The sequence below is a fragment of the Delphinus delphis genome, chromosome 2 (assembly GCF_949987515.2).
Source record: "Delphinus delphis chromosome 2, mDelDel1.2, whole genome shotgun sequence".
NCBI classification, from domain to species: domain Eukaryota; kingdom Metazoa; phylum Chordata; class Mammalia; order Artiodactyla; family Delphinidae; genus Delphinus; species Delphinus delphis.
This window is the reverse complement of record NC_082684.1, coordinates 144,454,297-144,478,294: the sequence shown is the minus strand read 5'-3', so window position 1 is coordinate 144,478,294 and position 23,998 is coordinate 144,454,297. Positions and strand designations below refer to the sequence as shown.

The 23,998-nt window shown below is 41.6% G+C and overlaps 1 protein-coding gene across 1 annotated transcript in view; it reads right to left on the bottom strand.

The window, feature by feature from the left end:
- The window catches only part of ALDH1A2 (aldehyde dehydrogenase 1 family member A2), a 94,120-nt gene that overhangs the window by 6,583 nt on the left and 63,539 nt on the right, over positions 1-23,998 (bottom strand). Inside the window, exons 8-12 of the mRNA XM_060003745.1 lie at positions 5,440-5,542; positions 3,600-3,784; positions 1,491-1,655; positions 650-807; positions 264-338 (exon numbers count right to left, since the gene is read on the bottom strand). Of these exons, the coding sequence (XP_059859728.1) occupies positions 264-338; positions 650-807; positions 1,491-1,655; positions 3,600-3,784; positions 5,440-5,542 (686 nt within the window). The remainder of the gene's footprint in view (positions 1-263; positions 339-649; positions 808-1,490; positions 1,656-3,599; positions 3,785-5,439; positions 5,543-23,998) is intronic.

The following is a 23,998-nucleotide window of genomic DNA, read 5'->3' as shown; positions in this document are numbered from 1 at the left end:
ATTTGACATACTTGCATAATAGCACCTATTACATGGAATTATTGGTACATGAATTTTTCTCCATTCCCACTTAAGGTAAGGGTATTATTGTGTTTTATTCATCTTTGTAATGTGTGCTTTGCTTATACATTTATGTTTTCAACCAAGTGTTTGTTTAGTGAATGGATGAGAGTAAGAGAATTCACTGATGCTGTTGAGTGCCCCTCTATGCTGCTATTCGCAACCCTGTTTCTCTTCAGGCACCAGCAACTTTGGACACTTACATTTCTCTCCCATTTCCAGACATCTTGAATCCCCCAAAGGGACTCTGGGCATTTAAGGCATTGTAACAATTGATCCTGAAAGAAGAAAACATGGTACTGTTAGTGTGTATTCTGCTTACACAGAAACAATAGCACTGGCATGATATTTCTTTTATAAGTTCTATTTTTTAATTCCTTTTTTCCCACATGAAAGTTTTATAATTTAAGATTCACTTTGACTTCCTGATCTACCAATAGGAAGTATCCCTTCTCAGGGTGAAGTCTTCGGTCTCCCCCATCCTTCCAGAGCATATGCTTTTATTTCACGCAGGCTCTGGAGAATTACAAGCCCCCTCCCACCCTCATGGAATGTGTTATGGCCAGAACGAGACTGACTCTGGTCTTACCAAACAGTCCCAGCTTGCATTGCAGAAGACACCGTGAGGGCCTTGTTGATGTCATTAGTAAAGACAGCTGCTACAAGTCCAAAGTCTGAGTTATTGGCTCTTTCAATAACTTCATCCATAGTCTTAAACCTCAAAATTTCCTGAACGGGCCCAAAGATCTGCAATAAAATAGGTTGACCCAACATGGTTGCTTCGCCATCCTTTCACCTGTTTTCTATGTTTCAAGGCAAGTTTATTCTGCCTTCATCATTTAAATGATGTTTAGCTTTAGCAAAACATAACTGTAAAAATATCCCAAACTTCCCCAGAATAAGATTACATAAGTCTACCCTTAGAGCTTAACTCCTCCGCTCCCCCACCCTGCCTGGCAGCACTTGATTCCACAGTGTGTTCTAAAGCTGTGTTCTCCATGATCCCCCAGGCACTGCTCCAGAACTGAGAACTACCGCTCTGGAGAGGTGGCTGATCTGCAACTGGTCCTCTCCTGCAGAAGCGCGAGGATGCTTGGGTGCTTTCTATTTCCTGATTAACAGCCTAATGACCCATATTTGGGGGAACTGAACTGTTGACAATGTATCACTGAGACCAGTGATTGGCTTTTATGATGGTTCTGTTGGCTAATAACAATTAAGATCATAAAGCACATCACCTGGCCTCCATCTAGCTTGCTTGCCTCTTTGTCTAACTTCTTTCTTGAAACTGGGGATTTTCATAGCCATGTTTATTGCTATTGTACAATGTATATAAAATACAAAGAACTAAACCTCTAATATTGTCTACTAGAAATGCCCTGGAAACCATCCCAAGGAAGATGTGGCTGCTGTTAAAATCTATGTGATACCTCCTCCTTGGCGATCCGCATGTCGTCAGTGACGTTGGAAAACACCGTGGGCTCGATGAAAAACCCCTTTCGGCCCAGCCCTTTGCCTCCACACTCCAGCTTGGCGCCTTCGGCCACACCACTCTGGATGAGTTCCAGGATCCTGTTGTACTGTTTCTTATCAATCTACAGAAGAAAGTGCCTGATGACTCCAAGTAAAATCTTCTATGAAAATGGAAATAAGCATGTGCTCAAGAATCTCTCTCATTTGTGATTTTTGGCCAAAGCTTCATTATACCTAGTCAAATCATATGGAACTGCTGTTAATTAACCATTTTTGACCTATGAAAAAGGGTAATTTTGTATGGTTCAACCTAATACATCAAGAATTCCAGTGAATGCACTGCTCTGATGATACTGACAAGTCATAAGTACCAGTTCAAGAGTTAAGCAATATTTCTAAATGATGGAGATACTGGCTAATTGATTATTCACTGTTTACATAAGTAAAAATTAACCTTATAGACAAATGAATATCGGGGTATATTTTTATGGAACTACTGTTATACCGTCAGAGGAAAGGATTAAGTTTAAAGAGTGAGAGCTAGCATCCTAGTCCATAAAATAAGGTCATTCTCGCCCCCCGCAAGTCCCCAAGTTATAGACTTATCACTCAATTATTATGGTAAATAAAAAAGAAACCTACATTCACCTGAGTTTGAATTGCTGTTACAACTTCAATCTTCTCTCAAATGGTCCCAAAACTAAGGAGATATTGCTTCTTATCAGGAAAACCCATGCTCTAGTGATCCAGATGAGATCTGGTCTACATATTCCTTTAAAAATTCTCAGTTCAAAACCAGAGTTCTAACTGGAAATATACCTTGATGACCACGGAGAACCTGCAGAGCTCAAGAGTGCAGCCAGCAGGGACCTTTGTGGCCCTCCTCATCCACCACAGTGCATGAAGCATTCACAGTAAGAGAGAACTATATGGCAGAAGAGAGAGCAGACAGCTCTCCATTCCCTACACAATTACAAACTGCACGTGGTCATCCCAGAGTAGGTCAGGTTGGTGGAGAGAATCCTTGGCAGCTGGTAAAAGTATAAATGGGTTTCTGGGAATGAGAGATACCTGCCCTCCTTGACTGTGGCACCTGTGGGGATGTCTTGACTCCAGCAGTTAAGGACTGGGACTGGGTTCTAGTCAAGATCCATCTTGCCATGCCTGGGTCCTTTTTTGGAGCTGAGAGACTCCAACCTACCCCCAAAGTTCAAGATATCCTTAAGGCAATCCTAATCTCTCGGTTTTTCAAGGATAAAATTTAGAAACAGAAAGAGAAGCACAAGACGTAAGCAAGCAATGCCTCACTGGCTACATTTCCAGCCATGAAGACAGATGAGGAAGAAGAGTAAGGGGTCAGCAGAAGAAGGAAGATGATGCTTTGTCGGGTTGCACCAGGGTGTCTGGTTTCTGTGTTCATAAGAGATTAAGTAAAGAAAAGGCATGTCCAGGACATGGAAGCAACCTAAGTGTCCATCGACAGATGAATGGATAAAGAAGATGTGGCACATACATGCAATGGAATATTACTCAGACATAAAAAGAAACGAAATTGAGTTATTTGTAGTGAGGTGGATGGACCTAGAGTCCATCATACAGAGTGAAGTAAGTCAGAAAGAGAAAAACAAATACCGTATGCTAACACATATGTATGGAATCTAAAGAAAGAAAACAGGTTCCGAAGAACCTAGGGGCAGGACAGGAATAAAGACACAGACGTAGAGAATGGACTTGAGGACACGGGGAGGGGGAAGGGTAAGCTGGGACAAAGTGAGAGAGTGGCATGGACATATATACACTACCAAATGTAAAATAGATAGCTAGTGGGAAGCAGCCGCATAGCACAGGGAGATCAGCTCGGTGCTTTGTGACCACCTAGAGGGGTGGGAAAGGGAAGGTGGGAGGGAGGGAGACACAAGAGGGAGGAGATATGGGGATATAAGTACATGTATAGCCGATTCACTTTGTTATACAGCAGAAACTAACACACCACTGTAAAGCAATGATACTCCAATAAAGATGTTTAAAAAAAAAAAAAAGAACGGGCATGTCTGTGATTTCTCTACCTGGGGTCCCTGCTCGGTGGTGGGGTCAAAGGGGCTGCCCACTATGCGCCTCTTAGCCCGCTCCACGCTTCTTCTCACAAACTCTTCATAGATGGACTCCTCCACAAAGATGCGAGATCCTGCAGTGCAGCACTGGCCTTGGTTGAAGAACACACCCTGGTGAGCCTGCTCCACGGCATAGTCCACTACAAGAGGAAACAGCCATGCTCTCAACACTGCTTTGCCTGTGGAGGGGCCTAAGGGACCGACCCTCTTCCCTCCCCAAAGCCCCAGGTGTAATGTCATGCTCACCACAGAGCAGAACTGTGAGCAGCCCAGTGAAAAGCACTGGATTGAGAACACAACTTGGTTCTAGTTCTAACCAGACCCTGACGTTATTGGCTGTGTTAACTTGGACGTCTTCACTTCTTGGAAAACCTTTCTTCTGTAAAAAGAGGGATTAGACCGCGTTATCTATAACAGGAGTCTCAAACCCCAATAACCAAAGGGGCTGTGTAGATAACAGTAAAGCAATGTGACAGAGACTCAGAAGGAAAGTACTACCTTTGGCTGTTGCTATGCATAAACATAGCCCAGGGTTGCCAGATTTCCAGTTTTAAGAAAAAACGGAAACCAATATTTTGTGTAATACTTAGAAGTAAACATAGCCATACCTTGCATTTGGCCTATAGACTGCCAATTTGCAATCCCTAATCTATAGGACCTTGCAGCTATACTCTTAATTAGTATTTTGGCAAATTAAACTGTGACAGCAATGATCGTCTTTGAAGACGCTCAATTTCCTCTATATTTACATGGAATTGTATAGTAGCATATGGTAACTCGTTTTCATCTCGTGTGAAAATAAGAGATACTAAATAATACTCAATATAGTATTAATAAATCTGGTGTCTGCTAGTTGCTAAATGACTCACTGACTGAATGAATCAATGTACTGTCGGTGCAGTGCCTACACCTTAATAGGAATTTAGGTACAGAATCCTGATCCTCTTGACAACTAGTATACAGCTGAAGCTGAACTTGCAAATTCCAAGCTGGGGCTGAAATTCAGGCAATGTGCTTTCTGTTCTCTGATCTCTCTAGTAGTGAAATTGAGGAAGCAGTGCTGCCTGGCAGGATGTGAAGAAGAAAAAGGATGACTGAAAGAGGTTTTGTAATTTCATTCCCTGGCAAGTTTTTCCAAACATGAGGAGCACACCCGTGCAGAGTGGACTAGAGAGCGTCCTGCCTGGAGACATGGGGTTTCTAGGTTATAGCTCTAGGCCTCTGTAGAGTCCTACTGCCAAGGTGTAATCACCTCCAATTTAGGTCTATTCATACACAACTGACCATAGTGTGTTGTCATCCTGACTAAAAGCCATGGGGGCAACAGAAAGGCGTGGGGATGGCTAAACAGAGAAGGGGGTGTGGGTTTGGGACAACGTTGGTAGAGCTAGTGAACTAAAAATTTTTAATGATCTACAAAGCCACCAGGCATACATGAGACGTTTCAGGTTTCTCGAATCTAGGCAGAAGTTACATTTCCAGTGTTCAGAGGCTTAGACCACTGCTCTTTCCACTATACAATACCAACCAGGCCTTCACCTCTTCTACCCTATTTTACAACAACACAGAGTCAAAATGGCTTATTATGTCTAGAAAACAAACTCTGATTGTCAACTGATAAGTGGTCTTTACCAATATCATTTTGTCCTTAAAAGGAAGGGTCTAGATTTTTCTCCTTGAATGCCACTTAGCTTCAAAGACCTTTTTCTTAGTGTCCTATTGAAAGTGGAGATAATAAAAGTGAGCACCGCAGGCCAGTATGCCAGGGCATGTAAGAGATCTGTGGTTGACTTACAATCAGCATCTGCAAAAATAATATTGGGACTTTTCCCTCCAAGTTCCAGAGTGACTCGTTTCAAATTACTTCTTCCAGCTGCTTCTTGGATAAGCTTTCCAACCTGAAAGAAGGGAAATGGAGAAAGGTTTTGCGCACCTTGCAGTTGAGACCGTCAGTGGCCAGAGCCAGCTGTGGGCAACAGTGGGACACAGCAGTAATGGATCCTGCAGGGCAAAGCACCCACCGGATACACAGGAACGAATCTGTGGTCAACTCGCGTGGACAAGAAATAAGTCAGTTGGGATGCAGGTTAATGTCTGTTCTGAAGTGAGCTGGAAGACTGCTTTAGTATCATGATGGAAGGAGCAAGGAAAGGGGAGTTAAACCTGGAATCTTAATCACTGAAAGATTTCTCTGAAAGACAACTAGCAAGCAAAATGTAACTAGAGATTTTCCATCACTGCATTGTGGCTTTTAGCTTTGGACTCTGGCCTCCAGAAAAAAGCCAACTGGCTCCACTTGAAAGACATGATGAGCGTAAAACAAACTCTTTAAGTGCCTCCAAAAATGCCAGGTATGACTTTAATCACATGGTCCAAATATATATATTGATGTGATACCTTTGCTTCTGCCTAGGGCTATAGTAAAAGGATTCCAGAAAGCCGAGGATCTGTCTTTATTTGTGCAGTGCCTATTTATCTAGAATCCAAGCAAACAGAGGCTGAGTTTGAAGAAAGCATTTCCCATTGTGTAGACTCACAATGCTAATAAAATTGAAAGCGTCAAGATGGAAACACGGATGCAGCGCCTAGAGCCCCCTTTCAAGGAAGAACGCACTGCCTCAGTGACAAGGAATGCTGTCAGCTCCTTCAGAGTCACCTCAGCTGAAAAGAGCTTCCTTGCCCAAGGGGACGCCCTCCTTCAGGTGTCCCACATCCACCGCCGGATGGTGGCGGTGGTACCACCAGGCAGCTCTGAGAGACCACGTCTGCTCCACCACAGCCAGGTGCTTGGCTGAGGCCATCAGGCCTGCACTGCAGCTCAACTTCCCGTTGTGTCAACTGCCCTTTGGCTGGGACCCCTAATAGATAACCTGCATGGCAAACTCCATCTCAGAAACCCCTTCCAGGGCACCTGGCCTGTGACAGGGTGCTGCCCTACTGGAGGGCAGAGGTCACTCTACGGAAAGTGCTGGGCCACCCTATAGCTCTTATAGGCAGTTTGCCCTTGTTGAGATGAAGACTGCTACTTATGCCTGGAATCCTACTGAAAATAAAGTATTTTAAAAAGCTGGGGAAGAAAAATGCTAAATATATGCTGGACCCCTCTGGTCCCTGCCTGCGATCCTCAGGAAGGACGGGTAACTCCTCAAGCAGTGTAGTAGAGCAGTGGTTAAGAGAAAAGGCTCTGGAGCCTGGGTGGTTTTTTTTTTTATTGATTATATCACTTAACGACTGTTTGACCTTGGGAAATTTTTTATCTTCTCTGAGCCTCCGTCCCCTCCTCTGTAAATGGAGCTAGAAACAGTATCCACCTCAGAACTTAGGTGTCCTGAGGATGAAGTGATTTAGGGTCGACGGCCCTCAGAACCCAGACTGGCACGCAGTAAGCGCCTGCACCAGTTAGCCGCGCGCAGGTATGAGAGGCCAGGGCCCCTTCTTCCACGCTGGGCGCAGAGAAATGGAGGTGGCTGTAGGGGGCAGAACCTTCCAAAGCAGGTCTCCTCCCAGGGCCCCTCCACTCTCTGTGCGTGTCAATTACCTCAGGAAAACCCCGAGGAAGCCCTCTGACTTGCCACCAGTCTCCAGTATTGCTCATTAGCTGGGCTAAATGCTTTACACGTTTTTATTGTTACTCTACCTCGTGCCAAAACATTTTTAGAAAATGTACTCTCGTTCTGAGGAAATCTAACTTTGGTGAAAAAATAGTGATGTCTCTGAAAGAGGTAAAATTAGAGTCTCTTAGATGCAGAACACTGTTACTCATCAAAGGTTTAAGAAACACCAACATCTGGCCCTAAGGATTAATGGGCAGACGTCAGCCCACAGCCAGACGGCCCTTCCCCACTGGGCCGGCTTGTCTCTCTTCGACCTCAAGGTAAACCCCCTAGGAAGATGGGCTAATAAAGGTCCCATTCTCAGGCAAACATGCTCTCCTGCAAGAGGAAAGTATGGATACACAAAGGAAACGAGAATCTGGCCCTCCATCCTGGCAAGAGAACAGCAGTCAGGTAAGATTAGGACTGAAGCCTGAGACCCTAGCAGAGGGGAACCCACACGAGGGCAGCAGGGCAGTAACACCATGGGGCGTCCCTGAGGAGGCTGTCGCCTGCAGCTGCCTGTTCTGAGCAATTCTACTGTGCTTGTCTCTCTCTGCCCTGAGGAATCCATATCAACTGAAGGGGACTCATTTCAAAGTCCAGGAAGATAAAGAGACAAGTGCTTTCTCAAAGAAGATAATCACTGGACATCATGAACATTATTATTAATTATATTTAAAAAACTAGCATTTATTGAGTTGGTTTATATCAGACATTTACATGTATTCATGCATTTAAGCCTCTCAAAAACCCTACGAAGTAGGTATTATCTCATTTTAAAGAATATTAAACTCAGGTTAGAAGTCAATGGATGTTACCAGGTTACCTGGCAGTTACACGCAGAGTCTGCTGGACTCTGTGCAGGTTGACTCCAGGGCCCAAGTGTGGATCACTTCCTCTCCTTCCCGTAACCTCCTCCCAGCACTCTGCCTTCCCTTCTATACTTACTGAGCACCTAATGCATGCCACATACCACCAAAACCTTATCCCTGAAACTCCAAATTAATTTAAAAGTGAGGAGGAATATCACTTTTTATAGACACAAATAATGATCACAGTTCATCAGTTACAAAAGGTATATTCTGCCTTCAGACTGACATTTGAAAAACAAACAAAAGCAAGGAGAAATCACGGGTTTTACACATAGGAAGATGCTGAATAAACGTGTGGAGTTGGTAAAGAGAGTGCCGACTCACTAGCATTACATTTCTGTTAGCTCTGCTCCCTGACGTTCATCAAAGTGCTCTATGGGTTGATATTTGTTGCATTGGGAATGTTGTCCAATGATTAGTATTTTCATGGCTACAGTAACTATACAAAAATCTTGCTCAGTCTATGGTCATCAGAGAAGAATACCTAAAGAATAATTTTTCCTGCAGGAATGCTTTGCCATTTTTTCCTTAGAAACCAAATTCGTGCTAAACACCGAAAGGCAAATCTCAGATGAATAATGATTTTCCTTTTCATCTTTGGAAGAAGGTCAAGTTGCAGCCCAACCTCAAGAAAGAACTGGATGTGTTATGCTACAGGAGAACCACTTCCATCTGCAGTGGCCTCAGGACAGGATACTCTGAAAAACCCCAGTTGTTCACCAATCCCCTTCATTCCACACTTATTCCTGGTTCTCCTACTATGTGCCAAGTGCAATGCTAGGCACAGTTCCTCATCCACAAGGAGCTCACAGCTAAGAGGATTCCCATGTAAACCTAACAGGTGTTCAATAAGTACAGAAAAATCTGGGCCTGATTTAATATTAGATCTGAACAGTGAAATTATGGTTGTGCAGCATTTTGTTATAACCCAGAGTCAGGCTCCTCTGGGCCTCACCCACAGAAGTGGGCTAGGTGTAAAAATCTTCATTAATTATGTGATTGGGTATCATCATCTGCCTTCCCATAATACTCTCAGTTTGCAGGTCAGACTCTCTTTGGAGAACATATTACTACTCATGAATTCTCCCTGCGCGTGGAACGAGGTTAAGTGACCCTGAAGGGAGGCACTCCTCACTGTTATTACCATGAGGGGGAAAGAGACAATAGGAAGAATAGATGCAACTCCAAAGCAGGGAATTCTTAACAGGAAAGAGTAATGTTTAAAAATAAAGAGCTCATGTGAGAGCCAACTCTTACAAAATATGATAGGTCCTGTGCAAACCAACCTAAAATATTACTTGTACAAATCCCATGCAAAGGTTTCCAAAGTTAAAATCTATGGGGTAGGAAAGTCCAGGAAAGAATGAAGTACAGACATGAAAGAAAGGCCTGGGATTAAGTGACCCATCTTAGATAGAAAAGTAGTAAGTTCCACGGGGATATGTATGTGCTACGCCAGTCATATTTATACACGACTACAAGGTGGGAGCATGAGGTGAGATAAATGAGGCTGCCAGGATGCACAGGTCTTCTGAGTGGTTCAAGTCAACAGGGGTGGACTTCGTAACACCAAGCCCTATTCTGATAAATAGGCAACCTGTGAGATAAAACAGAGAAATACACAGTTTGAGAAATTAAATCTTGTATGTGAACACAGATTAAATAGAATAAAGCACAGAGAACAAATTTTGACCAAGTTCATCATTATCTTTTTTTCCAAATCAGAAAAGATTTCACAATATACTCTTCTTATATACATCCTGTCCTATCTCTGACAACCTAGCTAATTATAATCATAACCAGGTTTATGGATGACAGTTCGGCCCACAGGAGGGAGAAGACCTAGTTACTATAGGTTCTGGCTTGGCCTCTAACTAACCTTTGATTTGGGGAAGCCACTTCACCTCCTTGGGCCTCGGTTTCTCCAACTGATGAACGAAGACACAAACCAAGCAGTTACGCTGGCCCTTAGCACCCCAGTTAGTTGGAAGAGTTAAAAAAGACTCAGGGCCCCTGCTCATTCTGAGAGTCTGTCCAGAAGAATCCAATTCTTCTGGATTCTTCTTGTCTTACTAAGCAGACCTCGCTTTTCATAGAGGCACCACAGCTGCACTGAATGGTAGATAAACCTGATCTTTTTCGGTTTCCCACAAAGAGCTCATTATGAAAGAGTAAGTGATAATGTTCCTATCATGGGGTGTCTTAACTTGGCACTCCCTGCAGAGTCTCTCAGCTGTATCTGTGTACCTCAAACAGGCAAGGGCGAGGAACCAGGGGCTCGCCCACACATAATGGAACTGGGCTAATTCTCAGCAGGAATGTTGGCACAAATCAACTCTGACTCCCATCCTCATTCTGAATAGTCTTCACGATTGATATCAGGAGTATCCCTGGAAGAGCCACAATGTACCAGAATCATGCTCACAGCAATGCAGCAGGGTAGGAAATGCAATTTGGAGCTTTGCATGGAAAATAATTAGTTATACAGGACAAAAAAGACCATGGAAGGCTTTCCGTGCCCTCTTTATTCAAGGCTGTTGCTCCCTGAACAGAGTTTCTAAAGTCTGGTAAAATTTTTCTTTTTATTCATTAGTTAATTACCCATATTTCTAGGATGGGCTTCTTCTCAGAGATATTTCTTTTTCTTGATCAGTTAAGTATACATATTGGGGTGGATTCCTTCTCAGAGATATGCCACCTTTTTTAAAAGATGGAAAACTCTCTAGTAGAGATCTCAGTAAACAGGTTGAAGATGAATGCTTTTTCCAATATATTTTCCTTTCTTAAACCCCAAACAGATTGACTCTGTGCTTCTTTCCTCCTCTCCTTTCTTGATTTTCATTGTGCTACTGGTTCTATGATAGAAATAGAAATGCCCAAAATATGTATAATTGGACATTTCTTGTCTTTCTGAAATATCCAGAAATAACAGACCAAATCAGTCTTCGCAGATCTGCACCAGAAAGTCACAGGACCAAGGCATCTAAGCAGTTCCCTTAATTTAAGGGATAATAGCAATTTCAAAACTTTGTGAAATTCAGATTGTGAAAAACAATGCAGCCTCTGACTATGCTTCCAGCCCCTCTCCTCCACCACCATCCTCACCACCACACACTCATCACTACAGCACATGAAACCACTTGCCCTTCCTGGAATATGACCGTGTCTCTGTATTAGTTGTTTCCTCTGCCTGAAATGTCTTTCCTCTCCTTGCTTACTCATTTTTCAGCCCTACCTTTGCCACGTCCTCTGAGAAGCTAGCTTTCTAGATCCACCCTGGCTATAGGGTTTGGTTTTCCCACTTTTCTGATCCTACATAACTCTCATACTGCTCTTGCTTAATTAGCTGTCTTCCCTACCAGATTGACCGTCAGCAGAGGGACTCCTGTGCACGCACATGCACGCGCACGCACACACACAGATTGTCAGCAACATTTGATGAGCCAATGGGCCAGAACAGGACACCTGCTCTTGAAGTCTCTGGAAATCAGAGACTATGAAGTCTTCAAGGAAACAGAGGTGAGTGATTAGAACACAGAATGCCTATGTCCAAGGCTTTTGCCTTGACACCACTGGCAGAATGATTTTGAGCTTTCCTCTTCTTACTTATCTTTGGCTGAAATTTCCACATCTTTAATGAAGGGGATGGCTTCATGGTTCTGACATGACTGCACGTTGGAGCTCCCGGAGCACTTAAAATCGTTTTCTTTGTCTGGGCTCTGCCCCCAGAGATTCCGATCATCTTCGTCTGCAGTGGAGCCCGTGGGCATGGGTAGTTTAATGTGCTGCTAGGGTTAAGAACCGTGGAATTAAAGAATCCTTAAGGGCGTTTCTCTCATACTGTCTCTAACCTTTCATCGTTGGTTCTGTTTTCCAATGGTCGAACATTATCATTTATTGAGCACCTATTTTGTGCTGCTTGTTCTCACAAACATTATTTAATCCTCATGGTGATCCTGTGAGGTAAGAATTATTACCCCATTTTAGAGTTGAAAAAAAGCATGACTCAGGTCAAGAAATGACTTGCTGACAGGCACCCACTGAGTGGCAGAGCCAGGACTGCTTCTCTTCTCCAGATGTTCTCCTGGGGTTATATACCCTCTGCTATGAGCAGAATTCTGATGGCTAAACACACCATCCACAGCTAACACATATTCCAGAGCGACTGCCCTGTACCCTTAGCCCTCCTTCTGTTACATAAGACTCTCCCTTTTAATCTCAAATAAATTTTAAAAAATCAAGATTTTGATTTTGGGGGAGGGGCTCTGCTTTGATGGGAAGAAGCCTGGAATCCTCAAGTCAAAGGTACTACATGTCCCACTAACCAGGTGGACTAAACGGATGGGCTTCTTAGGATCGGTTCATTCTCAGCCTGAGCTCTGAGGAGATAAATCTACTGCAGAATGAATCAAAGAATCTCAGCTAGCAGGCAAAGACTACAGCATACTGTTTCCTATTCTTCAGCACTCAAGGTTTTATTTAAGTATTAAACAAGAAAAGGAAGAAAGCACATAATTTAAAACCTGTACATCCAAAGGTTTTGACACAACAAACTGGTATTTTTCATTCAAATGCTGGATAGTTTACTAATGGACTCATACAACCTTAGAAAGAGGCTTATAAGTTGTTTTAAAAAAAAATAACAGAAAAACTCTAGCAGGCCACTTCTCCCCACCTACAAAGAGGGGTGAGGCTACCCAGAGGGGAGAGCTGACCTGATTCATTACTCAAGCAGCAGAGAGGGTGTCTGTATCATGTAAGATGACATTCATCTCACTTAGGAAATGAAAGGAGAACCCTGGCTGCGTAAATTAGAATCAGTGATAATACAGCTGTTAGCTACAAACATTTGTTTGGCACAGATCAATCCGGACACTCCTGTAGTTTGCTTTGATGGTCCCTCTACTATCTTGTTGACTAATGATGAAATCATGGTTTGTTAATTTAACTGAATAAAGAAAACATCATACCAAGCAAAATGCAAACTGTTTTCCTGTACTTTATTGAGGTTGTTTATTTACTCTGTGCTTATAAGAGCCCTTTTATATTCACTTATCAAATATTTACATTCATTGCTTATGTATTTAGCTGCATAAGGAGAAATTAATCCTATCTTTGAGTAACTTTGTTTTCTTTTTAAAGGCCTTTTGCTAAAGTAAAATGGAAAGCAGCCACCTCAAATAAGCTTCTTGTTGCTGACTGTTCCAGACATTTTGTGATGTATAAACAGGTCCCCTCTACTAGGATAATCATTACTGGAGCCACATTCAAATCCATATTTAAGTGGCATGTACCCTCTGGAAGAACCTATACGGTTTCCCAAGTAACCTACAAAACTAAGAGAGGGTAGATAAATAAAGAAGTAAAAAACTACAAGCTGTAAAGGGGTTTGGTGATTACATGATCATTAGATTTGCCTGTGAAAGTTCTCCACCTGCCACCATTAATATAATTATAAGGTGGCTTTTGTAGTCTAGTCAAATACTTCTCCCTCTGGTCCTCTGTTATCTGTCAATGATATCATCCTAGAGAAGAAACTTGGAGATACTCAAGATGCCACAGGATTTGTTTCCCTCCTAGTGAATGTAAACCCCTCTAGAGAGAGAAATATCAATAGACTCCACCAGAAAACTTTAGGTGAAACTTGCTCTATGCACACTGCTGTAAGCTATCTCACTGTGTGAATGTTCCTAACAGCAAAATACTTCATGGGGCCACCTTCCGTCTTATTCTCTTTCCCCAACTCTCCCTTCTCTCTCAGCTCCCCCATTGGATACCTGCATTGTTGAAGATAACATATTTAGTTGTTAATATTCTTCCTGTGAAGATAAAGAATTTCCTGTGTTATATAAAGCAACAGTGAGATAGCACTATACCCCTGTTAGAATGGCTAAAATTATAAAGACTGACCATACCAAATGCTGCTGAGGATGTGAAGGAGCTAGAAGTCTAATACATTGCTGGTAAGATGATACACCCACCTTGGAAAACAATTTAGTAGTTTCTGAACCTAAGAAGATCCAGCCATTCCACTGCTAGGCATTTACCCAAGAGAAAAAAAGAATCAATCAATCTATCTAACTATCCACCTACATGCACGCGCGCGCGCACACACACACACACACACACACACACACACACACACACGGACTGGCACATAAAATGTTCACAGGAGCTTTTATGTATAGTAGTTCCAAACTGGAAACAACCTAAATGTCCATCAACAGGCAGATGAACAAATTGTGATGTATCCATAAAATCGAACACTACTCAGCAATAAAGAGGAATTAATTTTTGATATATATGCAAAAATGTGCATGGATCTGAAAATAACTGTGCTGAGTAAAAACAGTCAGACAAAACAGTACATACTGTATGTTTCTATTTACATAAAATTCTAGAAAATGCAAATGACCTACAGTGGCATAAAGCAGATCAGTGCCTGGGAATGGGAATGGGGGGAGGAGCAGAGCGAAAGACGCAAGCGAGATTACACAGGGGCAGTAGGAAACGTTTGAGGCTGATGGATGTATGTACTATGTGAACTGTGGTGATGGTTTCACAGGTGGATACATATGTCAAAACTTACCAAACTGTACACTTTATGTGAAATTTATTGTATATCAATTATACCTCAATAAAGCTGTTAATAAAGATATATTAAGCAATAAAAATGTTACTTTATTAGAGTAATTATGCCACACTTCTTTTTGTTGACCTTTGTGAATTATTGGTGGGGAAATGATATTGAATCCACATGACTATTTAAAATATGATTTAATGGTTTTAATTAAAGTTAAATGCATTAGAATAGGTTAATTAAATTTTAAAATAATTAAAGCCTGAAAGGGAAAGAGAACAAGTGAAGAGGAAAAAAAACTAAACTTAAGGGAAAGCAAAAGGTGGTGAAAACAAAGAACAGATTAGAAGCCAATAAAAGAAATTATTGGAAGTAAAAGGGTGGTAAAATTTGAGACCATCAATCTAAATAAGAATAAAGCATCATACTCATTATAGAAATTGACCAGTTCTCAGTTATCTGCACAGATAGAACAAAATCGTTGAGCTAAGATCTCATTGGGTAGACAAGGGAAGGGTGGTCATTTTTGTCAGAAGAAATGACATGTGCAAAGTCACAGAACTGTGGGGACTTCCCTGGCATTGCAGTGGTTAAGAATCCACCTGCCAATGCGGGGGACACGGGTTCAATCCCTGGTCCGGGAAGATCCCACATGCCACGGAGCAACTCAGCCCGTGAGCCACACTACTGAGCCTGTGCTCTAGAGCCCTCAAGCCACAACTACTGAGCCCGTGTGCTGCAACGACTGAAGCCCACGTGCCGCAACTACTGAGCCCACGTGCCGCAACTACTGAAGCCCATGCGTCTAGAGCCCATGCTCCGCAACGAGAGGCCACCACAATGAGAAGCCCATGCACCGCAAGGAAGAGTAGCCCCACTCACCACAACCAGAGAAAGCCCATGCATAACAATGAAGACCCAATGCAGCCGAAAAAAAAAAATTAAAAATCAGTTTATTCAAGCAAGCACCCAGGCAATCTTCCAAAAAAGTGAAATAGAAAAGCAAAACAAAACAAAAATAAACATGTATTAGAAGACAAAAATATTTGTAAAATATTTATAAAAGTCATAAAACAAAAGGAAAGTAAAATTTCTAGAGGAAAGCAGGAATTAGTTTTCGACAGACATATCCTTTGCAAATAGATTCAACTAGAATCAATCAGATTCAACTAATATTCACTGAATTCTTACAATGTGACAGCAATAGGACTGGAACTTTCAAATACACTATCTCCATTAATCCACAAGTAAACATGTAAGCAGTTCTTCATAACCCCTCTTAACAGATGAATGAGAGATCAGAAAGACTAAATAATATGCCAAAGAGAGCTGGGATCTGATCCAAGCTTGGTTGAACCCAGCCCCCTTCTATATTACACCACATTTTCCCAAGACTACATTGTTATACAAATTTCATTTAACAATAAATAGAAAACAGTAACAGCTACTATTTATTGACACTTTGCTAAGGGCCAGGCCCTGTGCTGCATACTTTAGATACACTAGCTTACTTCCTCCTCACACTCGATGAGTCAGGTACAGTCATCCCTTACCTACAGACGGAATCTGAGGGTGGGAAAGATTACATATTAACATGTACTGTGAACAAATGCACACTACCATGAGAGAGGTTTAAATTATGTCTAGTTTTCTCATCTAGATCTGATATTTAATCTTGATTGCTTTTAGTATGATTTGAAGACTATGTTTGGCATTTCTTACTGAAAAAATACCTTCTTCTAGTTTTCTTAGAGGTAGTGTGATGCAGCATTCTTTCAAGCTTTCATTTTAGCAGAGCCATGAGGAGTACTTTATTTTTCTTTCAGAGACTCTAAATAAAGGATTGAAAGAAATAAACTCAAGGTGAACTTCATTAAAGCTCTAAACTCCCTAATATAAAATCCTGTGAGGAGGTCTTTGTTGATCGTGAGATGGATCAGATTGACTATTAACCCTTCGGCTCAGTTATTACCTTTGCTTATCATAAACCACTGGATAGTTTTGTAGATGGAAATTAACTTGGCCTGAATGTAGGTGAGAGTAATATAATCTGAGCATTAGAAAGATGATTTACGGAAAATGGGTATACGGGAAAACCTAATATTTTTCCTCGCTTTTGCACACTTGTGTGTCCCTTAAATATAAAAATACTTCCACCAGAACACTGGAATTATGTGTTTAGCAGTCACTGACTGAACATCTGGTGTCCAGCACTAGATCACTCTACCAAGTGTTCGGGGCACGAGGAAATCAGACACCCACTAACTCCTCAACAAGTCCCATCTGTTGTGATTTAGATTCATAGGGCTATTTTTTCCCCCATCTCTATTAGCCTTTTCACTTTAGAAGAGATTTTAAGGATATACTGAATTAGTATAAAATCCACAGCTCTGGAGTTAAAATGCCTGTTAAAAGCAGAGCTGACTAAAATGCAAAAAACAAAAACTGCATTTGCTATTGAGAGGCAACAGTGAAACCTAACATCCCATTTTACATTCCAGCAAAATATGTATCAAGCCTTTTGAAAGTGCTGGACTATCAGGCATGGGAAATGATTCTGAGAATTGAATGATACCAGTGTTTGATGATTCTTCGCCAATATCAAGCAATACATTACTCACAAGGGTCCCCACAGCTGGGGTTCCTTCCCCACAAGTCCTTTTCGTACTTTGGCTCCCATACCATACCACCATAATTTCATTTTCTCCAAAGAGAAAAGGAAGATAGACCTATATTTCCCACAGTTGTGAGTACTAACAACTGTGGAATTAAGATGTAGAATTATCTTTTTCTTAAATGGTGTTACCTTTGAATGAAATAGCTTTTCGTTTGAATTTAAGCATCTTGAATAAATTATATTTCTCCTTAATGTACAGATATAGATACATTTGAAAACCATGTTGAGCAAAAGAATTTTAGTTCTAGCCTTGGTCTTAGAAGGCATCTTCAATAAGGAAGTATTAAGAGAAATGGTGCAGAATTCTTCTTCTCTTTCTCCATGCTCCCATACACATCACACTATACTAGTTACATATTCGCAGACTATCACTGGGTTAGACTGAATTGCACAATTTCTCTAAGGTCTAACGTTGTAGCTGATATTTAGTAAGTGCTCAATAAATATTTGCAGAGTGGACAAGACAGCTTAGGTTTAAAACTGTAAGTTCTATGCCAGAGATCATCCACTGGAAGCCCTATAATGTATCGAATAAGTTTTCAAGAGGCTAAAGATGCGATTTTAAAGTAAATTTTAGAAAAAAGGAAAAAAAGTTGAGCTAGCATAGTGTCTATGACCTTTCAGAATTACATACGTTTGACCATGCTTTGAACAGAATATGTTCCACTGATATTATCCTTCCTAAGTATCCCCTTTGATATGTCATTCCTGATTTTAATGGCTCCCTCCTTCTATGGTACCGAGTACAGCCCCTTAGCAGCATAGCACTGTCATTTGAAGTATAAGCTCTGGGTATGATTCTCAGACCCACAACTTACTAGCACGTGACTACGGGCAGGTAATTTAACCTCTCCTAGCCACACTTGCTCAACTGTGTATCTCCTAGAGCTACTGTAAAGATGCAGTGAGATGATATATGCAAAGCACTTAGCAGGTATCTGGCATACAGTAAGTGCTCAATCGATGTTGGCTATTAATATCCACAATTTTAAGCCTTATATACTTCTTTAAAAACATCCATTTTTAACAGCTTTATTGAGATATAATTCATATACCATAAAATCTACCTTTTGAACTTTAAAATTCAATTTTAGTATATTCAGACAATTGTGCAATCATCTCAATGATTACTAGTATCTAATTCCAGAACATTTCATATCTATTAGTAGTCATTCCCCATTCTCCCCTTTTTCCTGCCCCTGGAAACTACTAATCTACTTTCTGTCTATAGATCTGCCTATACTTGAGACTTCATAGAAATAGGATCGCACGACATGTGGCCTTTTGTGACTGGCTTCTTTCATTTAGCATGTTTTTAAGGTTCACCCATGTCGGCCTCTATTAGTACTTCCTTCTTTTCTGTGACTGAATAATATTCCACTGTATGGATATGGGTACACCCACATTTTGCTTATCAACTCATCATTTGATGGCTATCTTGATTGTTTCCACTTTTTGGGAATTAGGAATAATATTTCTGTATGTTTCTGTGTGGTGGTTGATTTTGTCAAATGCTTTTTTCCATGTCTATGGAGATGATGGTGCGGTTTTGTCCTTTATTCTATCCATATGGAATATTACATTGACTGATTTTTTGGATATTAAACTAACCTTCCATTCCTGGGATAAATCCCACTTGGTCATGGTATATAATCCTTTAAGTTGCTGATTTCTGTTTGCTAGTATTTTGTTGAGGATTCTTGCATCTATATTCATAAAGGATACTGGTGTAGAGTTTCCATGGGATGTCTTTGTCTGAAAGGTCTTCTACTATCTGGCCTCAATTTTTAAACTGAGAATTATTTTCAATGGCTTGATTTGCAGAATATTACTTTCTAGTTCATCTGCCTCCCAACCTTTCTCTCCAACCCCTTCCCTATCCCTATTCTACTCCACTAAGACTTTCTGTACACTCCAGCTTCTAGTTGTTGACTAATTCTACTTCTTCTCCGTTCACTCTACTTACCCATATCTTACAAAACCTGTATCAAATCCCTCTTTCTCTTGAAGCCTTGACAGATCATCCAACTCACAGAGCTCTCTCATTTTTTAGAATGCTAATGACATATTACAAACTAACATTTGCTTGTTGCTTACAACTTATAAAACTCATTGTGCATTTAATTCTCACAACCCTGAGAAATGTGTGCTTACTATTAAGCAAATTTTGTACAGAATTAAGTGGTCCATAATTATATAGCTACAAAGTAAAAAACATTAAACCCTAAGCTATTAGTGACATTTTGAAGAAAGTGTTCCACTGATATATCACCTTCTAGTTCTGAGATTAAGCTTTTATTTCTCAAATTCAGTCTTTCCTCCTTCGTGTACCTAATAAATACTTATAATTCATGCTGACTACACATCAGATGCTACGCGGGGTAGTGAGAAGAATGACTAAAGGATAGAGTCCAAAGAGAATGCAAACCACCACTACCCCAAAATCGGTATGTTTGAGCAGAAACTGTAATCTTCAAAAATTAATGCTAAAAAATCGCCACTAAACTGATAAGCAAATTATCTCACCCCAAAAGATTAGAAATTAGTGTTTTATAGGCAAATCTTGCATAGAAATGTTATCATTTGTATAATAAATAAAATTAAAATAATTTTTTTAAAAGATTAGAAATTAGTCATTTATGGGATTAAAATACTTTAAAAATATTCTACACTGAAGAAACCAATGACTTTTAAATCCAAACATCGTTAGGGTTGTATTCTTAAGACTTTAGTTGTATCAACAGAAGTATATAAATTTGTAACCTCATTGAGTATAATATATTCAATTTGAGACAATGATAAACTATGAGAATCGGTGACCTACCTGACACCTACCTAACCAAAGGCAATTTAGAATATCAATGGTGATTATAGGAAACTTTTGAAATCCTCAAACTTACACAGCTCTAAAATTTCCCAAACTGAATGGAGCACCTATTTCAATTGGTAATTTGATGCTTCCAAACATTAACAGAGCTTACTTTCAGGAGACCCAAAGAGCTGTGGGAAATAGAGACTCCACTCTTAAAGGGCACACACAACACATGTTCTGAGACCAAAGGCAGCAGCAGTAATTTGAAAGTAGCCTGGGTCATACCCACCTGCTGATCTTAGAGAGCCTACCAGAGAGGAAGGGGGCAACTGGGGCTCACCCTGGGGACACCAACGCTGGCAACAACCATTTTGGGGAGCTCATTTTACCACGAGGGCACTGCTATTGGCAACTGCCATTTTGGAATTCACCCTCTAGCTTATTAGCACCAAGACCTGGCCCTGCCCATCAACCAGTAACCACCAGTCCTGGGACACCCCAGTCCTAGCACATAGTGGTGCAGGGACACAGTCCCACCTACTAGCAGGGCTGTTGCCATAGGACACCCTGAGCCCCAAGATGCCCTGGAACTGGCCCCAGCCACCAGAGGGCCCAGGGCCCTGCTATACCCACCAGTGGGCCAGCACTAGCCCCAGGTCCCCAGGACCTTGCAGCCAGCTGTCGGGACTGGCCCAATCCATCAGTGGGCTGGCACTAGCCCCAGGACCCAGCCTCACTCACCAGTGGGTGAGTACCAAGCTCTGGGATCCCTTGGGCCCAGCCACACCCAGCACTGGTCAAGACCCAGACCACTCACCAGCAGGCTGACACTAGCTCCGAGACTCCTGCCCCTGCAACCTGCCACCCCCTCCCCTGGGACCCAGCTCTGCCCACCAGTGGTCCAGCACTAGCCCCAGAACCTCTGAAGCTCTGCAACAAGGTGCCCTGTGACCCAGTCCTGCCCACCAATGGGCCAGCACCAGGACCACAAATCCCATGCCCTGTGTAGCCAGTTATGCCAGGACCTCACCCTGCCCACCAGCAGCCAGCAGCCTCCACATTAGGCAGAGCCTATCAACCAATCAGGCCAGGGGCCAGCCATGCCTACAAGTAGGCTAACAGTAGTCAGCTCGCCACAACAGAAGGGCCCACAAAACCCACACAGAGGGCCCCCTAGGGCAGGTAGCTCTGCTGAACAAAGGGGAATGTGCTGCTGGGTCCCATAGGATGTCTCCTACATAAGGCCACTTTGCCAAGATCAGGAAACATAACCAACATACCAAATACATAGAAATAGAAAATTAGGCAAAATGAGGTGACAAAGGAATATGTTCCAAATGAAAGAACAAGATAAAACACCAGAAGAACTAAGTGAACTGGAGGTAAGCAATCTACCCAATAAAGAGTTCAAGGTAATAATCATAAAGATGCTCAAAGAACTTAGAAGAAGAACAGATGAACACAATGAGAATTTTGACAAAGAGTTAGAAAATATAAAGAGGAACCAAACAGAGCTGAAGAATACAATAACTGAAATAAAAAATACACTGGAAGGCATCAACAGTAGATTGTATGATACAGAGGAACAGATCAGTGAACTAGAAGACAGAGGAGGGGATATCACCCAAGCAAAAAAAGAAAAAAGACTTTTTAAAAATAAGGACAGTTTAAGAGACCTCTGGGACAACATCAAATGTGCCGGTGGTCCCAGAAAAATAAAGAGAGAAAGGGGCAGAGAACATATTTGAAGACATAATAGCTGAAAACTCCCCTAACCTGGGAAAGGAAGCACAGAGAGTCCCATACAGGATTAATGCAAAGAGGAACATACCAAGGCACATTGTAATTAAAATGACAAAAATTGAAGATAAAGAGAGAATATTTAAAACAGCAAAGGAAAAACAACTAGTTATATACAAGGGAATTCCCGTAAGGCTATGAGCTGACTTTTCAGCACAAACTCTGCAGGCCAGAAGGGAGTGGCATGATATGTTTAAAATGATGAAAGGAAAAAACCAAGAATACCCAGCAAGACTATCATTCATAGTTGAAGGGGAGATCAAGAGTCTTACCGACAAGTAAAAGCTAAAAGTGTTCAGTGGCACAAAACAGGCTTTATAAATGTTAAAGGGACTTCTCTAAGCAGAAAAGAAAAGGCCACAATTGGAAATATGAAAAGTATGAGAGGGAAAAACCTCATTGGTAAAGGCAAATATACGATAAAGAGAGCAGATCAACCACTTATAAAGCTAGCAGGAAAATTAAAAGACAAAAGTAGTAAAATCATCTATATCCACAATAAGTAGTTAAGGGATACACAAAACAAAACTTATCAACCTGGTTTCTCTGATTCATCTCTGCTAGTTCATATGCTTGCTGGTGAAGGCTAGGCCCAGCATTGGAATGAAAGCTGCTAATTGGGAAATTCCTGAAAGGTCTCTAGAGTTAAAGCTAGAGACCAGCCCGCTAAGTTATGTGATCAGGCTCAGGCAACTGCTAGACAACTTCATCAAGCAATTCCTAGGACTTTTCCAAAGCCTGTTGACTGGGACAAAATTCAAGCTTGCACGCAAATCTGATGAATCTGTTCATGACTATTATAATTAACTCCAGATTGTTAAGGAAAATTCTGGTCTTCCTTCAAATGTTGATCCCACCTGGGGAGCCTCTAATTTTATGTTTATCAATAGGATGAACCGGGACCTTTCCCTTCTGGTATAAAGGACCAGGATGGAATGGGAAACTATGTCCACTTCAGATTTAGGTAATCTGGTGAACCAGCTCTCTCGCACTCTAGAGCAGTCACCTAAAAGGAAGACCAACAAAATTCTTCATCTTCAACTCCAGCAAATGAAGGTCCCTAAATGAAACCAAAACCCTCCTAAGTTTCTGCTATCTTTGCAAAACAGCCGGGACACTGGAAAAGAGATTGTTATAAATTCGAGCACTTCCGGCACCTTGAGGCCTCTAACCAGTTTTTCCATTGCTCTCCCAGTCCTCAAGGAAGTGGCTCTGAGGAACTACAGGGGATCTTCCCAATCCTCCCTCTTAACCATCTTAGGGAAATGTTTCTCCAGATTGGGGCTGAATCTCCTCCAGTCCTAACTGACACCAAAGCCAACACACCCGGTGCTCAACTCTGCTACTATAAAGCAGCCCCTGCCTTGGAGTACTGAACAGTTCAAATATCAGGGATCTCTACTGAACCACAAGAGGTTCCTGTCTTTGAACCTATACCCTTTTGTTTAGACCCTTTGAGAAATACATACTCTTTTCTCCTTAGTTCCTCCACCCCTATCCATTTTTAGCTAAGACTTCTTAGGGAAGTATCATGCCAGAATTTCTTTCTCCCAAAACAGGAGAAAAATTCATTACTGCCACTGCCCGTTTGGTGAAAGCCACCAAGAAAACTATTATGGGATCCCCTTTAACCATTTTTGTACCTCATGCAGTAAAAGCTCACCTGAATTCTCATCATATTCAACAATTCTCAGTCAGCTGCCTCACCTCCTCTGAAGTCTTTTTGTTAACTGCTCCTCACATCACTCTTTTACAGAGTGACGGTAACCCTGCTACTCTTCTCCCCTCTGTCACTGATGAAGTCCCTCATGACTGCTTAACGCTGATAGATCACCTCGCGACTCCTTGAGATGATCTGCAGGGAAATGCTTTGGGTAACACTGATTTCTCATGGTTCACTGATGGTTTCTATTTAAAAAGTGACAATGACAAATATTGTGCTGGACATGCTATTACAACTCCTTTTAATGTTGTTGAAGCAGCATCTTTACTTATGGCTACTTTGGCGTAACAGGCT